Here is a 22085-nt window from a genome sequence, read left to right on the forward strand (position 1 = left end):
TGCTCCTTATCGATTGGTTGGAATGGATAAGGAACATCGTGGTTCCTCATTGCAAGTTGACCTGCATTCAGGCTTCTTCCTTTGAGGACCCCTTCTCCCTTGCTGGTGTCCAGTTTCTGCTGCTTTCCTGGGTGGTGGGTACTGTGAAGTGTGTGTGGGTCCTGGCACTCATGATGGTAAAGAAACTACTTGGGAGGAGAGAGATTTTCATGGTAAAAAACTTTATCCTGTGCTTCCCGCTTTTGCCTTTTAATACCAGAAAGTACAGATTATTTCTCTATCAAGGTTTTGTCCCTGACGTCTTTTTTGGGGATGGTTTCAAAGCAGTTTGGCAAATAAACACACAAAGCAGTTACCAGGCGGCCCCGGGATTCTCCACTGTTCGCCTGGCGTGAACCTGGTTTCTCGTCCTAGGCAAGTGGCTGTTTACCAGATGGCTCTAAACGCATGCATTCCAGCCCCTTCTGCTTGCTCCGCACTTGAGTGTGCCACAGACCCGTGCAAGGGGCTGTTGAAGAAAGAAGCACATGAGTGAGAATATAGGCATCTCTACACACTCTTCACACGTCCTATATAATATATGCACATGCTTGTAAAAACCTCCTGAGCAGAAACTCAGCTACTACAAAGTCCAAGCTGCATTTAATGGCCCGTCAAGTCAATTTGCAGAACTTTTCCACATTCCCATGACGCTTGTATTAAGGAGTCTGGGGAAGAAACACAGCCCAGTTTGCTCAGACAGGCTTGGCAGTGGGAGATGGTGACTCTGTAAATGCGGATGAATCAGCTGTCCCTGTGCTTAGCTTGGGATCGGGTAGCTGCAGAACTCCTGCATAGAGTAGGACAGGCTGCTGGGAGGTCTGCCTTGGAAAGGGGCTTAGTCTCCACCAGAGAACCTCGGGTCTGGCAGAGTTGGCTTGCCTTTCCTTCTATCTTTTTTCTTTTTTTCTTTTCTTTTCCTCTTTCCTCTTCTCTTCTCTTTTTCTTTCATTTTCTTTCTTTCTTTCTCTCTCTCTCCTCTCTCCCTCCTTCCTTCTCTCTGTCTCTCTCTTTCTTTTTACCTCCTTCCCTCCCTTCCTCTCTTGCTTCCTTTCTTTTTCTTTCCTTCTTTTAAAATACTTTATTTATGTGTGCGTGTGTGAGTGTGTGTGCGTGAGGCAGAGAAAGAGAGAGAGAGAGAGAGAGACTGAGTGCGTGAGGGGGAGGAGCAGAGAGAGAGGGACAAGCAGACTCCACGCTGAGTGGAGCCTGTCTCAGGGCTTGATCTCAAGTCCCTGAGATCATGACCTGAGTTGAAATTAATTGGTCGCTTAACTGACTGAGTCATGCAGGCGCCCCTGGCAGAGACTTCTTTCTTAAGGCTCATTCTGTGCGGTGGGACTGGCCTTTGGCTTCTAACCTTTCTTCCTCCTGCCAGACTATAGAGAGAATCTTGAACTATTTGTGGATTTCTTTTATCAGCTGCCTAGGAGAGCTGAGTATTACATTGGAGCCCCCAAACTGTAGTGGACTGCTGCGCAGCCATGTTTTCCCATTGCTCCACTTACCCTCTAATACAGAAACACAGCTATCCCCTGGGCGGACCTGGATAGCTAACCACTGCATTAGCATCCTTTCCTAAATGGCTTTATTCCTTTCACTTATGAATGGCCCCTTTGCTATAGCGGGATAGGGAATGGGGCTTCTTGGGGCTCACTCTTCTCTTTTCTCCATCTGCTGTGTTGGGGGAAGAAGTAAGAAGTATGTGTGGGAGTCTTGGAACCTCGAAACTTACCGCTTAACACTTCAAATCGGGGAGGATGCAGAATGAAAGAAAATCACTTCATCTGGGTGGAAGGTTTCTTTTTTAACCCTCTCCACAGCCCAGTCATTGAATTTGCCATACTCTGCCTACCCCCAAGAAGTCTATGCTGCCAGTAATTTGAGTCTTAAGCATTCTCTAATTCAGAGTGATATTTAATTGATCTTTTAGTTCTGACTTTCTTTTAGAAAGTCCAAAGAAGATTAGGTTACCATAAAGCTCAATCTCTCTGGTTTTCTGAGGGTGGCCTAGGGGTACGTAATTTTACAGGAGAGAAGGGAGGTGAAGGCTTAGCTGTGCAGGTTATCCTTGCTAAGTTGGGCATCAGTCAGCCTCTCCAAAGATTGGAGTCGAGTTTTCATGCTGTATCTTGATAATTCTTAAATTGTGTTTTACGTCTTTGCAGTCAGATGCCCTGGATGCAGCTAGAAGGTGATTCTCTGTACATATCCCAGGCTAATTTCATCCTGGCCTATCAGTTCCGCCCAGATGGTGCCAGTTTGAACCGTCGGCCCCTGGGAGTCTTTGCTGGGCATGATGAGGACGTTTGCCACTTCGTGCTGGCCAACTCGCATATTATCAGTGCCGGAGGGTAAGTGCTGCAGGCTTCTCCTTCTCCTTCTTCCTTAGCATTCTTCAGGGGACTTCGGCTTGTCTGCCTCTGATTTTCTCTCTCAACTCCAAAGAGGTGAGGAAGGAGACCATAAGAAGAGGGAGTGTTTTTTTCCCCCATTTGTAGCAGAGAGGTTTACCAAAGGCATTTAATAGGGTTAGCTGGAGAGGGAAAACAGGAAGAGCCTTTAATGAAAAGTGAAGCTGGTTTTGATACTCTCATGGGAGAGATTTGTTTTATCTCTCAGCTCTGCTCAGCTCCAAGTGTACTGAAGAAGTAGAGGTGTCTCAGAGCTCAGTGCCTTGTTGAGCTGAATTGCTTAAAACAGCAAATTTGGACATCACTGGAGACTCTGGCTGCTTCTGTAGCCTTGTTCTCTTCCGACGGAGAGAGTAATTGGCTATTGGGGGTGGGCTCCCTATTTCTCTCCTAGAGATGGGAAGATTGGTGTTCATAAGATTCATAGCACCTTCACTGTCAAGTACTCGGCTCATGAACAGGAGGTGAACTGTGTGGATTGCAGAGGGGGCATCATCGTGAGTGGCTCCAGGGACAGAACGGCCAAGGTGAGTAGTCTCCCCCCTTACATAGGGTTATTCCCGCCTGTCTATAGGGAGTAGGGTGGGAGAGGGTGGATAGGGCCTTGAGTCTTGGGATTGGCTGAGGGCATTGGGTGGGGGTAGTGGGGGACGACACGATAAAGGACTCACTTATGTGCCTCTGGCATGCAGGTTACCATGCCAGGCTCTGTCCCTGCCAGCTGGCCTGAGAAAGGAGTGGACAGTGGCTGGGAAGCTTGCCACTCACTTGAAATGTGGCGTGAACTCAAAAACAGAGGGCCTGGCTAGCTTTTCCTCCCTGCGCTGAATTTCCTCAAGTTTGTGGGCTGAGTTCTGACCCCAATATTTTATTTTAAACTCTCCCTCCTTTTGCTTGCTCTCTGTTTAGGGAGGTTAATTTTTCACCACCTTGTTTATAAGCAATCAGGCTGATAATTAAAATGTGTTTTTACTGCTTCTCTGGAGAGCGATGTGGTCAGCAAGCAGTAGAAAGACGAGGAGAGAAAGGCATTTTAGTGCGTCATCGCCAAACTGCCTGGTCTACGGTCAGTCATCTGCCAACGTGGAACAGAACGAGGCCGATAAGTAGTGTGACCCCTGCTTTAGGGACTCTGCTCCTCCAAGTTTGAGTCAAACAGGCCTCCACCCATGAGATAGAGAAGAACATCTTTCTCCCCCACTGTGTCCAGCAGTCCCAGGCTGGGCCCACACATACCTGGTGTTTTGGGGCTGCTGTGGAAACTGCGCTGACAATTGAGTCGAGGTGCAGGATGCCTGACAGTATCATACTTGCCTGTTTCCCAGCATCTGGAGACTTTGTAGTGCCAATAGGAGCAAAAATGCTGCTCGTGTCAGCAAATGGGCCGCTAAGACACCTGGGGAGGGTCTCTGGAGAGGGAAGTTGCAGTTTTTACTCGATAACTTTTCTGAACCAATTTGGAAACTGAATTTCCTATTGCCTATTTCCTGTTTCCCTTACCCTGTACTTATTTCAGGTTTCTGACTGGTCACCGTCGTTGTACTATTCCTTCCAAAGAGACTGGCCCTAACTTGCTCTACTCCTCAGAAATCAATTTGCATAGAAATCTTTTTGGCATGTGTAACCTACAAATATTCCCATTGCCTTCTGGCATCTTCCTGTTATGGCTTCAAGTCTCCCCTGACCCCTCTTTTCAGTGACATGTCTTTCTTCTGCCCTCTTCTCTGGGGTCTGACACCCAGAGCAATGAAAACTAAGCTTTATGACCAAAGGTAGCAATCCAGGGGGATGGACTGCTTGTAATCAAAGGGTAGTAATCCTAATATTTGGGATGTTGGATTAGTTTCATGTTTTTTTTTTTTTAAATTTTGAAAAGATTTTATTTATTTGACAGAGACACAGCAAGAGAGGGAACACAGCAGAGGGAGTGGGAGAGGGAGAAACAGGCCCCCCGTGGAGCAGGAGGCCCTATGTGGGGCTCCATCCTGGGACCCTGGGATCATGATGTGAGCTGAAGGCAGATGCTTAACAACTGAGCCACCCAGCCACCCCTAGTATCATGTTTTAAGTACTGCCTCAACCCTGTTTGGTAGATTCAATTTGTTTTTAAGCATTAAAGTAGGTACTTTCTAATTTTAAAATTGTCACCACAGTTCATCCTTTTCCTGTTGAGGATTTCTTTTAAGTCAGTGACAGAATTTCCCCGTGTGTCCTGGTTCTTCAACTCCCAAAAGCTGGCCTGCTGTTCTGGGGTTCCCCGGTGATCTCCGGACCGCCCACCTTTGCAGATTTCTGGATGCTGTGTCTGCTCCCTCTCTGTTGCTGTCTTTGCTTCTAGCTGCCTTCATCTTCCTGACCTGTTTCTACATGACCCATTGCTAGTCTTTTATAACCAGCTCTTCATTCTTTTTGGTGGTTTCTGCAGTCCCATAGCTGCTTCTGTAGGCTTCTGATACATGCCAGTCTTCATGACAACTTAGTCATGTTTGCCTGTAAACATCTATAGCCTGTTTGTTTCCCCAAATACATACTGTGTTTTAGGAAAGAAATTTGTTTTTATTGGGGTGAAAGGAACTAAAACATTTTCTTTGTAAGACTTCTGAGTTAGGGACTGCTCAGAGAGCCTTCTTCCTCCTCCCCCCTGCCACTTTCAAACTTATCGTGACTTAATGTGGGTTGCCTCTTGGGGGTTTACAGAGGCCAGCTCCATCCTGAGATGTGATAGGAATGTAGGAATGTTCTCAGTGGGCCTGGGCTGGTTCTGACCATTCTTTCCTTGTCTCCTTTAGTTCTCTATTTTTCCATTCATTCCTAAAAGTACCTACTGTATGCAAGTTGTAGTGCACAAGGCACTGGGGCTCGTCAAAGGTGAGGAAGAGATGGCCTCTCTTCTGGAGGCAAGCGGAGACGTGCCTGCAGTGGTGCAGAAGCTCATGGGAAGTGGCCAGGACTATGAAGTGTGAGGCCCTAGGGAGAGGGCCAGAAAGAAAGAGGGTGGAGAGATCACATCTGGCTTGAAAGGGGAGATTTTATGAAGGAATAAACATTTGAATTTGTTGGGTTTTTTTTCTTCTTTTAGTTATTTTTCAATGCAGAGGTTTGCTTATTTATGTACAAGTAACCAGACACGATGCTGAGCACTTGACAATTGTTCATTTTCACCTTTTCTCCTTTAGGAGAATTGTTTCTTCACATAATTATGCTCATAGTATATTTTGCATGCCCCATTACCCTACTGTAGCTACTTTATGTTACAAGGTTTCCTATTATTATTACATATTATTTGTGCCTTCTTTAATGGCTTAATGAGTAATAAGACCCACCATTACTGAATGCTGGATACCTGCCAGATGCTGACTTACTGTGTTTGGTGCTTTACGCATTTCTTGACTTTTCTGAAGCCCTCAAAAGATAGGTATTATTTCGCATTGTACACATGAGGAAACTGAGGCTAAGAATTCCTGAAACATCCCTAAGATCAGAGCTAATAAGTAACAACTGGGTGCAGACACATGTGTCTGATTCCAAAGCCCATGCCTGCTCTTCCTGCAACCGTAGGCTGCTGGGAATATTTTTATCGCACAGGTTTCTCTTCGTTTTAGGATCATTATCTTCAGCTAGGGTCTCAGCAATAGAATGACTAGGTGTGAGGCTTTGGTCGTTTTTAGGGTCTTGATGCCTATCTTTGACTGCTTTTCTGAAAGGACTGTATAAATGTCCACTTCTGCTGAGTTCTGTCTTTTCCAGGGGTGGGTTTGTTTTGGATTTGACCACTGAGAGTAAGGTGTGATCAGCATATTGTTGTCAACTCCCTTCCCTTGGGCGTCATGACATTCCGGTTTCTGGTGGCTGGTGTGCTGCTGCTCCTGCGACCAGGGGCCTCCTGGCCACTTCCTTAACATCGTGCTCAGCATTGGCAGCAAGCTTCCCGAGCCACTCCTGGAGACCAGGAACCTTGTCCTGTGGTTTGCACCATGGAATCCACCAGCCCCTTTCTTGGGGGGCACTGGTGACTTCAGGACTGGAGTTGGCCCCAGAGATTGTGTAATCAGAGGCCTTAGTGTTTCCCCACCCTCCCACCTGCCTCCTAAGGAGTTGGCTTTTGAGGAGAAGCAAACCTCTCGTTTGGACTGGGACTGTGTGAGAGAAGACATTAAAAGTGCATCTTGTTACAGGCAAAGTGGCCTGGCTGTAGATCCTGAGTAAGCCAGAATCATGGCACTCCAGGAAGGTTGTAGTATTTACCTTTGTTTTCTGCCTGTCCTTGTTCAGGATCTTCTTGTTAAGTTTATTTTCTTTTCCCTAAGTTGGAAGGAACTCACACCCTCCTCCCCCCTGTCATGCATACACAAAATCTTAAAACACTTTCTCCTTTTATAGGGAAGACATGTCATGTGACCCTAAGAAGGCCAGACCATCCCTGCTCTGTCACCTGCTCCTTAAACTCAAGGAATGTCTCTAGAAAGTTCTTCCATCTAAGGTCCTGACTGGCTTTTGTGTGTTCCCCTTATAGCACCGCAAGGACCTTGAGAGGTCAGTGATCCATCTTGCAGCCTTAGGGTCCCTCCTTGGCCGCTGTCTGGGACAGCCCTGTACATCCTTCCTTTCTGTTTGGTTAGAGGCTTATTTCCCCGAGTGTGTCATCTGGAGTTGGGTGAGGTGAGGGGGGCCTTGTGCTTAATGGGAGATTTCTAAATGCACTGGCCGCTGAGGGCTCCCTGAGTGTTGATTAGAGCTAAGCCCCGAGTGGCTGCTAATGTACATTCCTGACTGATAGGGACCAGATAACGTGCTCCAAGCAATATTTTTAACCTGTAGGAGATATGGGAGCTTAAAAGAGCTAAGCTTTTCTGCTACTTTTGGTGACACTAGGTGCTAAATTCCCTGCTGACACGAATAGCACTGGATCCTGGGCATTATCAACAAACAAACAACGACACGCCACCTTCGTGCTTTGAAGCCTCTCTACTTCTTCCCTTCGTTCCTTCCCTTGTGTCTTTCTTTTTACTCCTCTTTCCTTGCTGTCTTTGTTCCCCCACACTGGGCCTTGATGATCCTCCTCCCTACCTCCCAAAGGAAAATCTGGGTGAGAGAGAGGAAAAAGGAAAACCCACAAACACAAGGAGGTTGCTAAGAGAGGTGAGTCCCATCTGTTCACCCTGCTGAGTCAGGGCTCAGTTGAAGAGTGTGGACTTCTGATTCCCGGGTATAGAATTGGGTGGTGCAGAAAGGGCTCTCAGGTGGACGCTAAGGAGGGCGGTCCGTACGGGAGTCAGGTCTCAGGTCGGTGAGCCAGAGGCTGGGACGGCTCCTCTACTCCTCCGAGCTCAGCATTTGCAGGACAGAAAGGACTTTCCATTCCCCTCCCCTGCCTCCCTGGGACACTCATCCCACATCTCAACCCCAGGCAGTGCCAACGAGAGCATCTCCTCTCCTGTTTCCAGGTATGGCCTTTGGCCTCGGGTCGGCTGGGGCAGTGCTTACACACCATCCAGACTGAAGACCGAGTCTGGTCCATCGCTATCAGCCCAGTACTAAGGTAAGGGAGATGTTTTGGGGTATGGTTTTGTCCTGTGTAATAATGCTTTATTTTCTGAGATCGGGCAGGCTCGGCAGTCTTCCCCCTGTATATTGTAGGCTGCTTTGAGCTTGTCTTCTGGAGATTTTGAAAATCCTCCAGAGGCTTGAGTCTGTGGCTCCTTTCATATATGCATGGGGTGGAGACAGCATTCCAGAGGTAACTTCCTAGGCATCTACCCCGGAAATATGAGGGAAAAGGTACCATTAAAATGTAACCGAGGCCAGCTGTTCCAAGAGTGTCCCTTCTGTAGCATATACCCTCTGGGGCTACTTCCAAAGCAGAGGCCTGTTAGCTCCCCTGGGAAGTTACTGCACCAGCCAGCCTGCTATCACAACCTACATCTGGTTTGTTCCCCTTGGAAAATGTCTTCTGGAGTATCCCTTACAGAGCTGAGTCATCAGGACAGGTGTGTGGCCCATGTCCAATTGGGCCCTCATCCAAAGGCAGGTCTGTGGAATAGAGTGATAATTGTGGCAGAAGTGCTAAATTTTTTTTTTTTAAGACTTTTTAAAAAAAAAAAAAGATTTTATTTATGTATTTGACAGACAGAGATCACAAGTAGACAGAGAGGCAGGCAGAGAGAGAGGAGGAAGCAGGCTCCCCGCCAAGCAGAGAGCCCGATGTGGGGCTTGATCCCAGGACACTGAACTCATGACCTGAGCCGAAGGCAGAGGCTTAACCCACTGAGGCACCCAAACGCCCCAGAAGTGCTAAATTTTTGATGGTAGCTTTACTTTACTCTTTGGCCTCTTTCCTCTAGCTTTACCAGTAAACAAGTGAGCTTTACATCCTGACTTCTGCTTTCTAGGCTTTCTTGAACCAAGGCTGAGCCTCTCTCCTCCCCAGGAGGTTACATGGACTCTCCTGCTGCACCTGCTCTGCCAGAGTGTTTGTTCTTCTGGGGTCTTCCCTCACTACCCTTGGCCCTCACTCCTCACCTCAGTGATCGGTGGGAAAGCTGTAGGGCAGCCACCCTCCAACAGGGGGTTTAAGTCAGTCGCTAGTTTTACGAGAGAGTTGATTTCCACCCCCCCCCAACTTAGCCCCCTTCAGCCTCCCTCTCCTCACCCCACGGAGCCTACACCCCTCCTCCTGCCCCCTTTGCAACTCCCTTTCAAATTTTTTTCTTTCTAAAGAATTAGAGCCGATTAGCCACGTCATTAATTCTTCAATTTGACGGCTGATATAGCAGGACCTGAAACACATTGCTGACCCCAGAGAATGGAGACCCCGTTCCTTAGCATATTGACGATGGGAGAAGTTAATTAAAATTCCACAGAGCGGAGGTGTCGGCTAACCTATAAACCTGTCGCCGTTCAGAACAAATCATTCTAGCAATCCTAGGAAAGAGGGAAGGAGAGACCAGCAGGGAGTAGAGAGGCCTAAGTGTGTGGGAGCGGACAGTGGAGAACAGAGTGATCAGGCAGGGTCCCCTCCACAGTGGGTTTCCATTGCTCCTAGTGGGCCAGGCTTGGGGGTCTGTGGGCTGGATGTGTGTAAGGATTGAAGGTAGGCTGAACAGCCTGTGGGAGGTGGCCGGTTGGCTGGTAACCATCTTATGGACTTCTGATGTCAGGAGACTAGGGTAGGCTGGGGTGTGGCCGATGGTAGAGGGAAGCCCTTCAGGGCTGGTGATCTAGACCAAAGAACATGGCTATTCACCCCATCCCTTGGCCCTCGACTCTAGCCACCTCTCTGGAATGTGTCAGGCTACCCGTAACCAAAGAGAGCATGGCAATGGTTGAAGATAGCTTCAGTCAAAAAAGTTGAGGTCCTAGTTGGTCTTGTCATTAAGAAGCATATAGAACACAGCAAAAAGGGGATCCTGGGTGGCTCAGTGGGTTAAAGCCTCTGCCTTCGGCTCAGGTCATGATCTCAGGGTCCTGGGATTGAGCCCCGCATTGGGCTCTCTGCTCAGCAGGGAGCCTGCTTCCCTCTCTCTCTCTGCCTGCCTTTCTGCCTACTTGTGATCTCTGTCTGTCAAATAAATAAATAAAATGTTAAAAAAAAAAAAAAAAAAGAACACAGCAAAAGGCATTTTGTTTTGGCCACAACTTGCAGCCTAGCTTTGAGGATCTACCTGGCTTTCGGACAATACCAGTACTAGTCTACTACGGCCACAACACGTGTGTATTAGTCATTTGCCCTGTGCCAGACCCTTTGCTAGGTCCTTGATATGCCTCCTCTTTGGTGAAAACTTTCATCGTTTGTTCTCATTCTCCTTGAGAGCCTGCTTGTCCTCTTGGTGTACCTCCTTGGCCCTAAGATGACTCTTTTGCTCGCTGTTGATTGGCTGTTCTGCTTCTGAACCGCCCGTTGTTTGAGATGACCTTTGCCCCAGCTCAACAGGTGGTGTTGGACTCTTTGAAAATTGTTTGCGTTGTTTTGGACCCTGGCTTTACTTGGTGGTCAGGATGCTACTGCTCTCCCCACCGTTTTCTCTTATCCTGAGTGCCCTGGGCTAGGGCTGCTTCATTCCATTACTAAATCCATTTCTTTTCCCGTGTCCATGAAGTTGCACCTGTCAATGAGTGCTTCCATTTTTCCCATCTGGGGAGACCCTGCCTCCTGGCCTTGGGGTCTGTTCTGGAAGAGGCTGCTTTGTCATCACCAGCAGGGTGGCCTCAGGTAAGTCATTCCTTTCTCTGAGCCTGTTTCTTCATTTATTCAATGTAGATACAGTTTCTTTTATAGACCTCGCTAGATGATTGTGAAGATGACCTGAAATGATCAGAAAATACTAGGCAGGGATGAGGTCATGATCCTCTGCTCAGGTCATGATCCCAGGGTCCTGCATCAGGCTCCTTGCTCAGCAGGAAGCCTGCTTTGCCCTCTGCCCGACACTCCCCCTGTTTGTGTGCGTTCTCTCTCTGGCAAATAAATACAATCTTAAAAAAAAAAAGTCTTCAAAAGATACTAAGAAAGTGAAAATACAAGGACCCTTGGGTGGCGTAGTCCATTAAGCGTTTGCTTTTGGCTCCTGTCATAATTCTGGGATCCTGGGATCAAGTCCCACATCCAGCTCCTTGCTCAGCGGGGAGTCTCCTTCTCCCTCTGCCTGCTTTGCCTGCCCTGCCTGCTGCTCCCCTGTTTGTGCCCGAGCGTTGTCTCTCTATCTCTCTCTGGCAAATAAATAAAATCTTAAAAAAACAACGCTCTACAAAGCTAAAAGGCCTATCTCACCATGTCACCCAGAATCTCTCTTCTCTGGGGTAGCCTTTGTTCAGAGGTGTTAGTTGCTCTCATGTCTCCAGCTTGGCTGGGGACTTTTCTACAGTCTTCTTGAGGTGGGGGACCCTCAGCAGGAATTGCCTCCCCCCCCACCCCAGTGTTCCTGCCCTCGTCCACTGTCTTCTCTTCCCCTCCCCACCACACACTCTGTTGAGTATGGCCATCGGTGTGCGTGTGGTCACTACTGGCATGTGACCGTGAACCCCTCACAAAGAACATGAGTGGGGGGGTGGGCAGCACTTTCCCTCTGGGGCATGTATTCCTGGTTGACCCAGTGGATTCCCAGTCTCTCACTGCTCTCTCATCCCTTTAGAAGGATCCTGAACAGTTAGGAGACCTGCTGCATCCCTTTTCTCAATTAATCTTTCTTCTATTAAAAACAGTTTGTCAGAGTTATGCATCATATCTATCAAAGCTGTGCTTTGCTGCCTTCTTTTCTTAGGTGTGTGCTTAGACACTTGTAGGAGGAAGCACGAAGCCTCAAGCCTCAGGCTTTATTTGAGGAGCTCATGACCGGGAGAAAGCCGGTGTTCCGTCCTGTGTCCAAATGTCACCTTTCCTTCCTCCCATGACCTTGAGTTCTTGATTGGTAAACAGCTGTGGAGGGTGATATTTAATACCAGATATGGGCTTAGACCTGTGTTTAGGTACTCGAAACCACAGAAGGAAAACCAGTAGTTTCCACAGGAGGGTGGAAGACAAGGACCTTTTTCTCTACTACTTGTGTGCCCTCCTGCCCGTCTTCATTCCCTGACACCAGCGATCCTGTTTATAAGATTCCTGACTTACTGGTGAAGCGCTCCTTCTGGAGAGGAGATGTTTGATGAGGGAAAGGAGGACAGCCTGAGATGGGAGAGAGGGGCTGTGGGGGACTCACCCAGGGCCCAAGGCTGTAGGTCCGGGTATGCTTGTATAGCTCCCATATGACCTCCCGGGGCCACGTTGGATTCCAAGCACTTTTCCATGAGTAACACAGAAAAGCATAGTTGTTTTTTTTTTAAGATTAAAAAAAAAAATTTATTAAAGCGGGATCACAAGTAGGCAGAGAGGCAGGCAGAGAGAGAGGGGGAAGCAGGCTCCCCGCTGAGCAGAGAGCCCGATGTGGGGCTCGATCCCAGGACCCTGAGATCATGACTTGAGCTGAAGGCAGAGGCTTAACCCACTCATGAGCCACCCAGGCGCCCTGAAAAGCATAATTTTTAAAATGGGTGATACATTTTATTGCCATTTAAAAACTATTGCCAGCTGAATAAATTTAGCAAATACTTAAGAGTGAGGAAATAAGGCACAGCTAAAGACCCCTTCCTTGCTCCTCCCACTGCCCTATATATTGACCAGACCCTTGGGAGATGGCAGCTCCCGGGAGGGTTTTATGCAGGGCTGGGGTGAGATGGAACTGTGACGGCTGCCAGGTGACACTGAGCACCTGGAACTTTGCCTTCTCTGGCTGAGGGGGACGGGGGTGCCACCACCACACCCCTCCCCAGCAGAGGGAGAAAGTGAGCCTCAGGGAAGACTGATGCAGGCCACACGTGGTGTGGGGCAGAGGAGGTAGCTCTTCAGCTTAGGTCTCTTGCCTAGAGCCACATCCTGGGGTGCTGAGGGACGCCCACGAGGCAGGCCCAGGTCTTTGCTGTGCCTTCATCCACCGTGGATGCATGGTGGATGGTAGCTGCGGCCCTTGAAAGGCTCTTGGGGCCTGAGGAACATTCTGTCTTCCTAGAGACCCCAGTTGAGGCGTAGGGGTCGGGGAGAGCAGGACGTCCGTGAGGCCTGGGCTCTCCCGGGCGCCTGTGAGTGCTTGTTGATCTTTGGTTTGGTGCGGGGTGGGGTGCTCCAAGCCAGCTGTGGGGCCCTGGGGGCTGAAGTGAATCCGGAGACCTGCTCACCCTGTTTGCCTGCTAGGGGCAGAGCGAGGAACCCACAGCTCCTCCTTCCTCTGCAGACACCATATTTATTGTCCTCCAAGAACAAGGAGGTGCCCAGCCGACTCCTTTCTTTATCTCCAAACAACGCTTGCTATCGTGTGAGTGTGGTCAGAAGGCTTCCCAGGACACTTGGGTTTTAATCCCTTCTCTCTTGTTTCTGTCATTAGGGAAATAGATTGAGTGGTATAGGTGTAGAAAATTGACTTAGCTGTGTTATTAAGTGTACAATATAATTTTGTGTAACTTTGCTTACTGTGGTGACCTGTTTGTTTTTGGGTGGAATAGTCCAAGTCTGCATGAAATGTACCGATTCAAATTTGTAAAGTGAGTTGTGGTCTCTGGGGGGTTTTGATGAAGGAGCTGCCCCTGCTTGCTTCATTTCTCCCGGAGGTGAGGGAGAGTCTGGAAGGAAAGCAGTCACTGTGTACTGTTTGGGGAGGGGGCGGGTTGCTGGGAGAGCGGGGTGTTTGTTCCAGTGGCTGCAGGGTTTACTGTGTGTTGTGTGTGTGGTAAACGCGCATTCACCAGCATGTTGAAATACACCTTTCTTTAGTGAAAGGTAATTGCATCTGGAGTTTTCTCTGACCGAGAGGTTTGAAAGATTGGAAAAAAGAGGCAGCCAACTTTTAGTTTGGATTCTTTGGTTCCCAGAGGCTCAGCAATCCTGTGGCCCTGGACTGTGTAACTCAGAGCTTTTAGGGGAAAATGAGTCAAAAGTAATGGTTGTGCCTCTGAGTTTTGCTCTTTTTGGTTGGTGATGAGCTGGGCTGTGAAAAGGAACCCTAACCTCCATAACCTGAGGAGAGACTCTGATGGCTGACTTGGTTGTGCTTTACCTTGTGGCTTGACCTGTGGCCAATTCGGTCTCTCTGTCCTGCCTTCCTGGGGCCAGGACAGAGGGAAGCTTTCTCTTGGCCCGTCTAGGGAAAGGAGACCTTCCCTAAGCAAAGAGGGGCTCGGTGTCCTCCTTTGCCGGGCTGCAGAGCACACAGGAGGGAGCCTTCTGCATGTGGTGGTCCTAGATGAGAGAGTCAGAGACACAAGGACACTGCAGAGGGGCCGGGGGCGGGCATGGCGGGAAGAGGGGGCATGACTCCTGGGGAAAGAAGGAAGCTCTGGGTGATGCCAGATGGGCCACCTGGTCCAGCCTGAAATGACTGCAAATTAGAAAAGGATCAGTATAGGGATATGACTAAAATGGAGTCTGGTCCTGCCGAGTCTCAGTGCAGTGCCCACCACCCTAGAGTTCCCCACCTGGCTAAGCCAAGCCTCTCCAACGGGTGCAAGTGTACCCATCGGTAGCAAAGATGAGATGCCACAGGGGTGGGTTTCACTTCCTTAAGACCCTGGATTTCTGCCACTGCCCAGGGCAGGATAGGTTCAGGGAGGCTCATGTGCCGAGCTGCTGGCCTAGGACCAGCAACCCAACCAGCCCGGGCTGGCCCAGAACCCACTTGTGGGAGCCACTTCTTCCCTGGCCAGCAAGGCTGGCTCAGTGGTCAAGAGCAGATTTAAATAAAACACCACAAATAGAAGCAGAAGCCGCTGCAGAAGATAGGGCACTGAAGATGCGGCCGTGCCCAGAGAGCCTGCCTCTCCTGACAGGAAGACCTGGCCGTCCCTCAGTCTCTGTCACGTTCTTTCTCTCTCTCACTCCACAGCTGTCTGTCTCTCTCCCTCCCCCGACCCTGTCTCGATTTAGTCCCTGTTACTGCTAGGCCCTGGGGAAGACACTGTGAACTAGACAGCGTTGTGTGGTAGGGACCAGTCGGAGGGCAGTATGGTGTGTTGAGTTCCCAGCTGGGGGACTGGCACCCTGGAGGACCGGCCTGCCACCCACCTCTCCTGGCTCTGGTCCCTGCCTGCACCACAGCGGTTTCTTCTCTCCCCTCATTGGGAAGAGAGCACATCGTTTTCCTGCCGGAGCCGCCCCTGCTTCTCTGGGCTGTGTGTGCAGTGTGCCTGTGTTTGTCCACCTTTGATCACTGTTCTGCCAGCACATAATTTAGCAGTCCACATCCCCAGGTGGAAGCATGGAGTTAATGTTAAAATTAGTTGGTGGGTTTATGTGTGTGTGTGTGTGTATACACACACACACACACACACACACACACAGACACACGTACTCTTTAAACTTCAGTGGGTGATGAGGCAGAGAGGGAGGCGGGAGGCCGAAGGGGAGCTATAAATTCTGGGACTGGTGTAGCTGTTCTCTGAGCAGCCGGGAAGCCTCTGATGTCTCCACAGCACTTTCATTAACATTTAAATTAAGGGTTTGTTTTCCAGTCTGTTTTATAGGCAGGGACCTTTCATGGCCTGTCACATGCACGCCCCCCCCTCACCCCCAGCAAGTGTGTAATTGTAGCCACTGCTCTGTCCTCACTGGGTTGCAGCCGGAGTTCAAAGGGAATTCCGGAGCTGGAGCTCTGGAGGTACGAGGTGGAACAGTCAGGATGTGGGTGTTCCCTCTGACACGAAGGTACTGTGTAGGAGCTGTTTCTCCTCCCGTCCGACCTGTGCTTTCCTTCCCTCTTTCAAGGGACACACACTCTGTTCTGCCTCTGACCCCTTCCCACTCTTCCTTCCCTGGAGCCACGGGGCATGTGGGAAAGGCTGCGTCTATGAGTGCCTGCTCCCTGTACCATGAGTGAAGGCGTGGGACAGATGGTTTGAAGATACAGATCTTCATGCTTATCTTCCTCCTTTTGATTTTTTTTTTTTTTTTTGAGCCTCAAGAATACTTCCTCCTACTCTCCTTAGAGAAACAACAATATAAAAGAGATTGCCATCTGAGAAGAATTTATAATAGGGCCCTTTGGTCCTGAAAAGCCCGTTCTGGCTTTGACAGATAACGTGTACAGATAACGTATACACACGCCGTACATGGCTGCTCGCTCTGCGGGTACGGGTGTTTGAAATAGCTTAACCAATCTAGGTGCTCATTTGAGACCTGTTCTCTGAGGTTCTGGTATTCAGAGGAAGCCCTTCTGTGCCCTGACAGGGAGAATTGTTTCTAAGCTCCCTTTCGTAAGGCATATTTGGCAGCATTTGGGGGTGTTTTGAAAAGACATCCCTGCTCTGGTCTCTGTCCTCCCCAGCAGCATCCTGTTGATGCGTAGATGACAAGAATGTGTCCCAAACAGCCCAGAACATCTCATTAGTTCAGAACCTCAGGGCTGAGTTCACCCACTGGTGGTCTCCAGCTAGAGTTTCCTTCTGGACAGTCAAGAGAGGAGCACTGGCACCTTTCTCTTCCTCTGTCCAGAGGCTGAGAATTTTCTCTCTCGGAGGGCTGACTTTACTGCTTGAGTTGCTGTATCCTTCCTCCTTTCTTCACGGATCCGTGCGCACTCTCCGTGACTCATCTGCAGGGCTCAGGGTGGCTGAGTGTCCTGCCCTCCTGCTCCAGGTAGCCTGGCCAACAGGTGGCCACCCTCACGCCCTGGAGTCCTGCCTGAGAGGAGTGCGCGCGGCGGGGGGGGGGTGACCCCCTCGCAGGTGCTGCTGGGCTCGGGTTGCAGCTTGGTGTCCAGGCCCCGCCTGGTGGTGATTAATCTGGGCCACGGGCCGGCAGAGGCCCAGCCAGGGCAGCTTTGGTCCCTCACTGTGAAGACCTTTGGCTCGGACGCCGAGCTGATCTCTATAGCCTGCTTCGGCTTGAGTTTGATCTGTCAAGGCTAAAGAGGAACCTGATGGTGGGGCGGAAACTTCTAGCCCTGTCTGACTTATGGCACTGATCCGTTCCAGTGGCTTTGTCATGATAATACTCGTATATTTAAGAAGATTTCTCCACCTGTTTGCTGTAACACTTAGATCAATCAAAAGAGGTGTCTTCGTGAAATATCTGTGCTTTTAGTTTCTTGGGGCAGTGGAGCTCACACTTGCAAGTAGCGTTGGAGATGGGGAGGGTTGGTACTGGGCCCAGGTGAATCAGGCCATGACGAGATGTGGCTGATCAGTAGCATGAAGTTTGTGCATTCAGGGGGTGATGTCAGGGGTTGGAGGATCCCCCCAGCCTCCTGCTGCAAGTAGGTGAATCTTGGGCCATTTGGGACAGATTTTGGTACTTCAGTTTGGAGTCGAGTCTTAAGTTCTTGTTTTCATTTCAAACCAAGTTTTTTGAAAGGGTGTCCCTATCTCCCCCACCACCTTTCCATTTCCCAGAGTCCTGGTTCCTGGGCTGCCCAGGTGGCAGTCCACAGTGTCTGAATTCAGGGCGGTCACACACGGCCTTGCCTGGCCATGGGCTTCAGACCCAAGAACAGGATTTCTGCTGCCTGTGACCATCTCTGGGTGTGAGTGAGTTCCGTTATTATAGTGGTTCCATTTGGGAGGTTAGGAGCTGGGGACCTAAGAGCTGGGGCAGGAGAAAGCATGGACACCGTCATATAGAACCGCAGTGGAATGTGTTGACATTACTGATCTGGGGAGCTCTCTGTAAAGGTGCTCCGAAAGTCCGTGTAGACTCTGAATTCTGCTGTGCTGACTAGAGCTTCTCCGTAGGATGATGGTGAAGGACACTTTATGCCTCAGCAAGCCAACCACTGTGTTCTCTTCCTTCAGACCAAGACTAAAAGAACCCTGGCTGTATGGCTGGGACATCTGCTAATCCTTGTGCCTCTCTAGCAGTTTCTTCAACAGTACTCTTCCAAAGTTTCCAGATTTTAACCTTTGGGGGAGGGGTTTTATTTCCTGTCTTACATAAGTTCTGTGCCCGTGGGCTGCAGATGAAACTCCTTTGCCTCTGGCAGGCCCCACCAAGCCAACTACCCAAGGTCCTTGCCTCCTTTCCCGCTTGGTCTTGCTCCTTTCTCTGGCTAGGGCATTTTCCGAGGGGGTAGTTTGTGACCTGCTCTGTAGTACCCTGTATCTGATTGGCATGGCTCAGAAACAAGGTGCTGGCAAGACAGTGAAGAGCGGAGGAAGGAGTCGGGAGGAGAGTATGTGCTTGCAGAAGCCGTGGTAATTGCAAAGGGAATATTAGTCCAAGAGCTGCTGGCCTGGGAAATTGCTTTCTGCAGAAGCTTTCCTTTTTCATAGTTTGCAATGCAAATTTTAAAACATGAATGGTGCACAAAAAAGTAAAGGAGGGGGCAAAAGGAGTTCCAGTTGGGGTGTGATAACCTCCAATATCTTGAGCAGGGCCTAATGTGCAGAAGAGAATTTCAAGTTATGGGAGAGAATCTTTCAGGAGATTAAAATAATTATACATTGTATTTTGCTGTGATTCCTGCCCCCTCCCCACACACCTGTGTCTTCCGTGCTCTTGTGTTCAGACCTGTCGCTGGCCCTGCTCAGCTTACACTGCTGTCTCCACCTCTGCTTCTTCCTACAGCGAAGCCATAATCCAGCTTCTAGAACAGTGGTCAGGGTGCTCATGGTATAGTATTTGATCCTCACAGCAGGTTGGAAACAGAGGCCCCATCTAAAGTCCGTATGCTTCGGCGTGTGCTCTGGCCCTGAGGACTGGAGCCTTGTCATCGTGCCGGCAGGAGGACCTGGGAGCGTGCCCCCGGGAGAAGGTGTTAAAGCCACGGCTCTCATCCTCTGCTCTCTCTGACCCTCTTTACGCTGTGGGTAGGCTTGATGAAGTCTAATGTGGGGTCACTGGGCTTTTTTCCTCCGATTTCCCATGCTTCACCTGCTGCATCTAGAGAGCATGTGTGGCGTTCTGCTTCCAGGCTGGAGACACTGCTGCCTGGTTGCTTCTGGATGCTCTGGTGATGCTGGAGGTGGGGCTAGGCTGGGGATGACCCCTGCTTTCAGTGTGCTGGCAGAGCAACCAGCTGTTCAGGTGGGAAGATTCAGACTGGCTTTTTTCTAGGAGCAGAGCTAGACAGGAAGCCACAAGAAAGGCCAGAGGCAAGAGCTTTTCAAGTGCAAGGATGCCCCAGGAGTCGAGCTGCCGTGCGGCCTGGGGTTGCTTCCACCCCTTTCTGTGTGGCCCTCTTGCACATGGGACAAACGTGGGCCGAACAGATAGGGAGGGGAATGCTGCGGTGTGGGGGGTAAAGTGAAATGTATGTACCCTTTCTCCTGTGGCCACCAGGAGTCTTCCTTCCTTCTTCACTGGGGAATTTTGAGAGGGAGATTAGCTTGAGTCTTGCACGGGGTGAGTCTGGGGGTGGCTGGGCCACACTCTGGCGTCTCAGGAGCACACTTTCCTATAGGATGCTTCCACGTTCAGTCAGCCACTGCTTATTAGCATGCGCTCCTCACTGTGAACTTGCTGCACTGTGGCCTTCAGGGACTGCAGAGAGAGTCCAGCTCTGAGCACGTGACCCTCCTGTCTCTCTCCCAAGGACTGTCTTGTAGGGTGTTTCTCTTTCTCCTGTTTCTTCTTCTCTCTCGGGACTGTAGCTTTAGCTCTGGTGGCCAAGCCTGAGCCTCTTTTCTCCTCAGCCTGAATGGGAGGAGAACAAGTGAGTGAATGGACTGGGGTCCTAAGGTGAAGGACCCAGGAAAAAGGTCAGCTGGACGTAGGGTGCAATCTGTCACATTTGGCCAAGAGAGAGGGACACATGGGCTAATGTGTTCACGACACCCTCCTTTCCAGCCAGCCTGAATCTTACTAGTATCCCGGGTGAACTGTGGTTGAGAATAAAAACAAAAAATTAAGGAAGAAAAAATACAGATTATTCAAAGGATTCTGCCACTTGTTAAAGGTCTGTGGCCAGGAAAATCCTTTGCAGGCGGGTAAGGGTGGATCCAGGAATAAGAGGGAAAGTTAGAGTTTTAAAATTTCATTACTTTGGCAGTGAATACCCAAATAAAAATACGAAAACCTGTTGACACATAAATTCCACATCTAGGAATTTATCCTAAGACAACCAGACAAGTGTGCAAGATGCATGCATAAAGACGTATGTTAAGCATACCTAAATATCCAGTAATGGGGGCTGGCTAAGTATTTTGTGGTATCCACCTCACCACTGAAAGGGTGATGAGACCTTTATTTATTGACTCCAGAAAATGTACTAGCCTATTATTAAATGAAAAAAAAAAGGAAGGTCACAAAATAGTATAATAGTTATTCACTGTCTCTTCAGAGTTAATTCTTATTAGGGGATTTCTATTGACCTTTCCCATTTTTTTTATTCTTGTTTTTGGTTGTTTTTTTGTTTTGGGGTTTTTTTTTTTTTTGTACTTAAATGTTTTTGTAATGAGCACAGACATAAAGGGCATTTAAATATCCATTTCAGCACCAGACAACCATAGAAAGAATTCTTCCTTTTTTCTTTACATAGTTATTTAAATCAAGGTTGCATGACCTACATTTTGCTTTTATTTTAAGCAGTTATATGAAAGTATAATTTACATACCATAAAATTTGCCCATTTTAAGAGACAATTTCAGTATATAACTCCATGATTTTTGGTAAATTTACAGAGTTCTACAACCATCACCACAATTCAGTTTAGAATATTTCTGTCACCCTGAAAAAGTCCTTCTTTACTTTTACTTTTGCAGCATTAAACTTGGTTTCATGCTTGGGCCCTTTTGTGGGGGAAAGAAGTTAGCTAAAATATTGGAATTTTTAAAAAAGGTAATGTAAACTCAGAACTTTTTTTGCATGTGATATATGTCCAAATGCCTGCCTTTACCAATGTTTCAAGAAAGCTTCTATGTCACATGGGGAGTATGAAGCCCAAGACACAGTTTTTACCACCCAGGAGTTTGCAGTCCAGTTGGGAGAACAGTGCATGTACTCAGACAACAATTCATCCCAGTCTATATGGAGTGCGAGTGCCATCAGTGGCCAAGGTTCTTGATAGGAAATCAGAGGAAAGCAGTAGCCTTTTAGTGAAATGGGGGTGGGGGGCTTTCTGGGTGACATAGGATATAAAGTGGGACTTAATGGTGGCTCTGTTTATATTACAAGGAGGGAACTTGAGACACAGGGATGGGAGGAGCAAAGACCTAGTAAGGGATGGGGATGCTCCTTGTAAGTCTGTGGGTTCAGAGGAGACCAGTGGGGCCAGCTGGGGTGGAGAGTTTATGTAAGGAGTGATGAGCAGTGAGGCTGGAGGAGACATTTGGGGCAGGGTTTCGGGGGCTTTGAGGAGCAGTCGGACTTGAACCTGAGGATGGTAGGGGCCCTTGGAAGATTCGTGACCACACTGAGTCAGTTACAGGGTTAATGTGGCCGCACTGTGCACAGAATGCTTTGGAGGGGGAGGGGCTGAGGCCCTTGGGTTACTTTTCCAGGAGTTTGATTTGCAAGCAGTAAGGGTCTGGGCTCCCAAGGAGAGTGGGAAGATGGCACTGAATTCAGGAGGAACTCAGTGGTCATGGCTGCACGTGGCAGGGATGGAAGGGACCCACATGAATTCCTCCCGAGCCTGGTAACTGAAGGTGGCCTGGTTTTGACCAGGCCGAGTTCCGTCTTTGACCTGTTGGTCTGGGGCGGTAGTGGGACAGTCAGGTGGCTGTGACCAGCGATAGCCAGGGATGGTGGCCTGGAGCTCAGACATGGCATGGAGACAACAGCTGAAATACCACGAGGGATTCATGTCGAGGGAAAGCGCAGAGAAGTCAAGGCAGCCGGGCAAGGAGAAACCAAGAGGCCAAAGGTCCCATCAGAGAGGCAAGAAAGCTAGGAGCCGGGGGAGAGGGGCGCATCCAGTGACAGTCGGCAGTGGACAGTGTACATAAATTCATGCGTCTTCCCTGTTCTATGTGACACACAGGATAGATACGGTAAAAATGCAGAGCCTTGATATTGACGCATGGAGATTTGCAAACAGTTGATTCTCCTTGTTTGATTTAAGTGTTACGTACTTTCTGAACTACAGTAAATTCCAAGTTTTGCTTTCTCTCAAGTTCTTTCCTCTGGCTCTTGTTTTCTTCTCTGTGCTTCCCTGTGGTGGTTTTCCTTGAGGGCAGCCTACT

At 49.1% G+C, this 22085-nt stretch overlaps 1 protein-coding gene across 7 annotated transcripts in view; it reads left to right on the top strand.

The window, feature by feature from the left end:
- The window catches only part of FBXW4 (F-box and WD repeat domain containing 4), an 81744-nt gene that overhangs the window by 19932 nt on the left and 39727 nt on the right, over window positions 1-22085 (top strand). For all 7 annotated transcript variants that reach the window (XR_006603180.1, XR_006603181.1, XM_045068829.1 and 4 more), the window contains 3 exons: window positions 2208-2393; window positions 2848-2980; window positions 7898-7992. Coding sequence is in view for 5 of the 7 variants with exons in the window: in XM_045068829.1 (XP_044924764.1) it covers window positions 2208-2393; window positions 2848-2980; window positions 7898-7992 (414 nt within the window). In the remaining 2 variants the exon portion in view is untranslated. The remainder of the gene's footprint in view (window positions 1-2207; window positions 2394-2847; window positions 2981-7897; window positions 7993-22085) is intronic.

Source organism: Mustela putorius, unplaced genomic scaffold, assembly GCF_011764305.1.
Source record: "Mustela putorius furo isolate JIRA1106 unplaced genomic scaffold, ASM1176430v1.1 tig00003909_pilon_pilon_pilon, whole genome shotgun sequence".
Taxonomy (NCBI): Eukaryota; Metazoa; Chordata; class Mammalia; order Carnivora; family Mustelidae; genus Mustela; species Mustela putorius.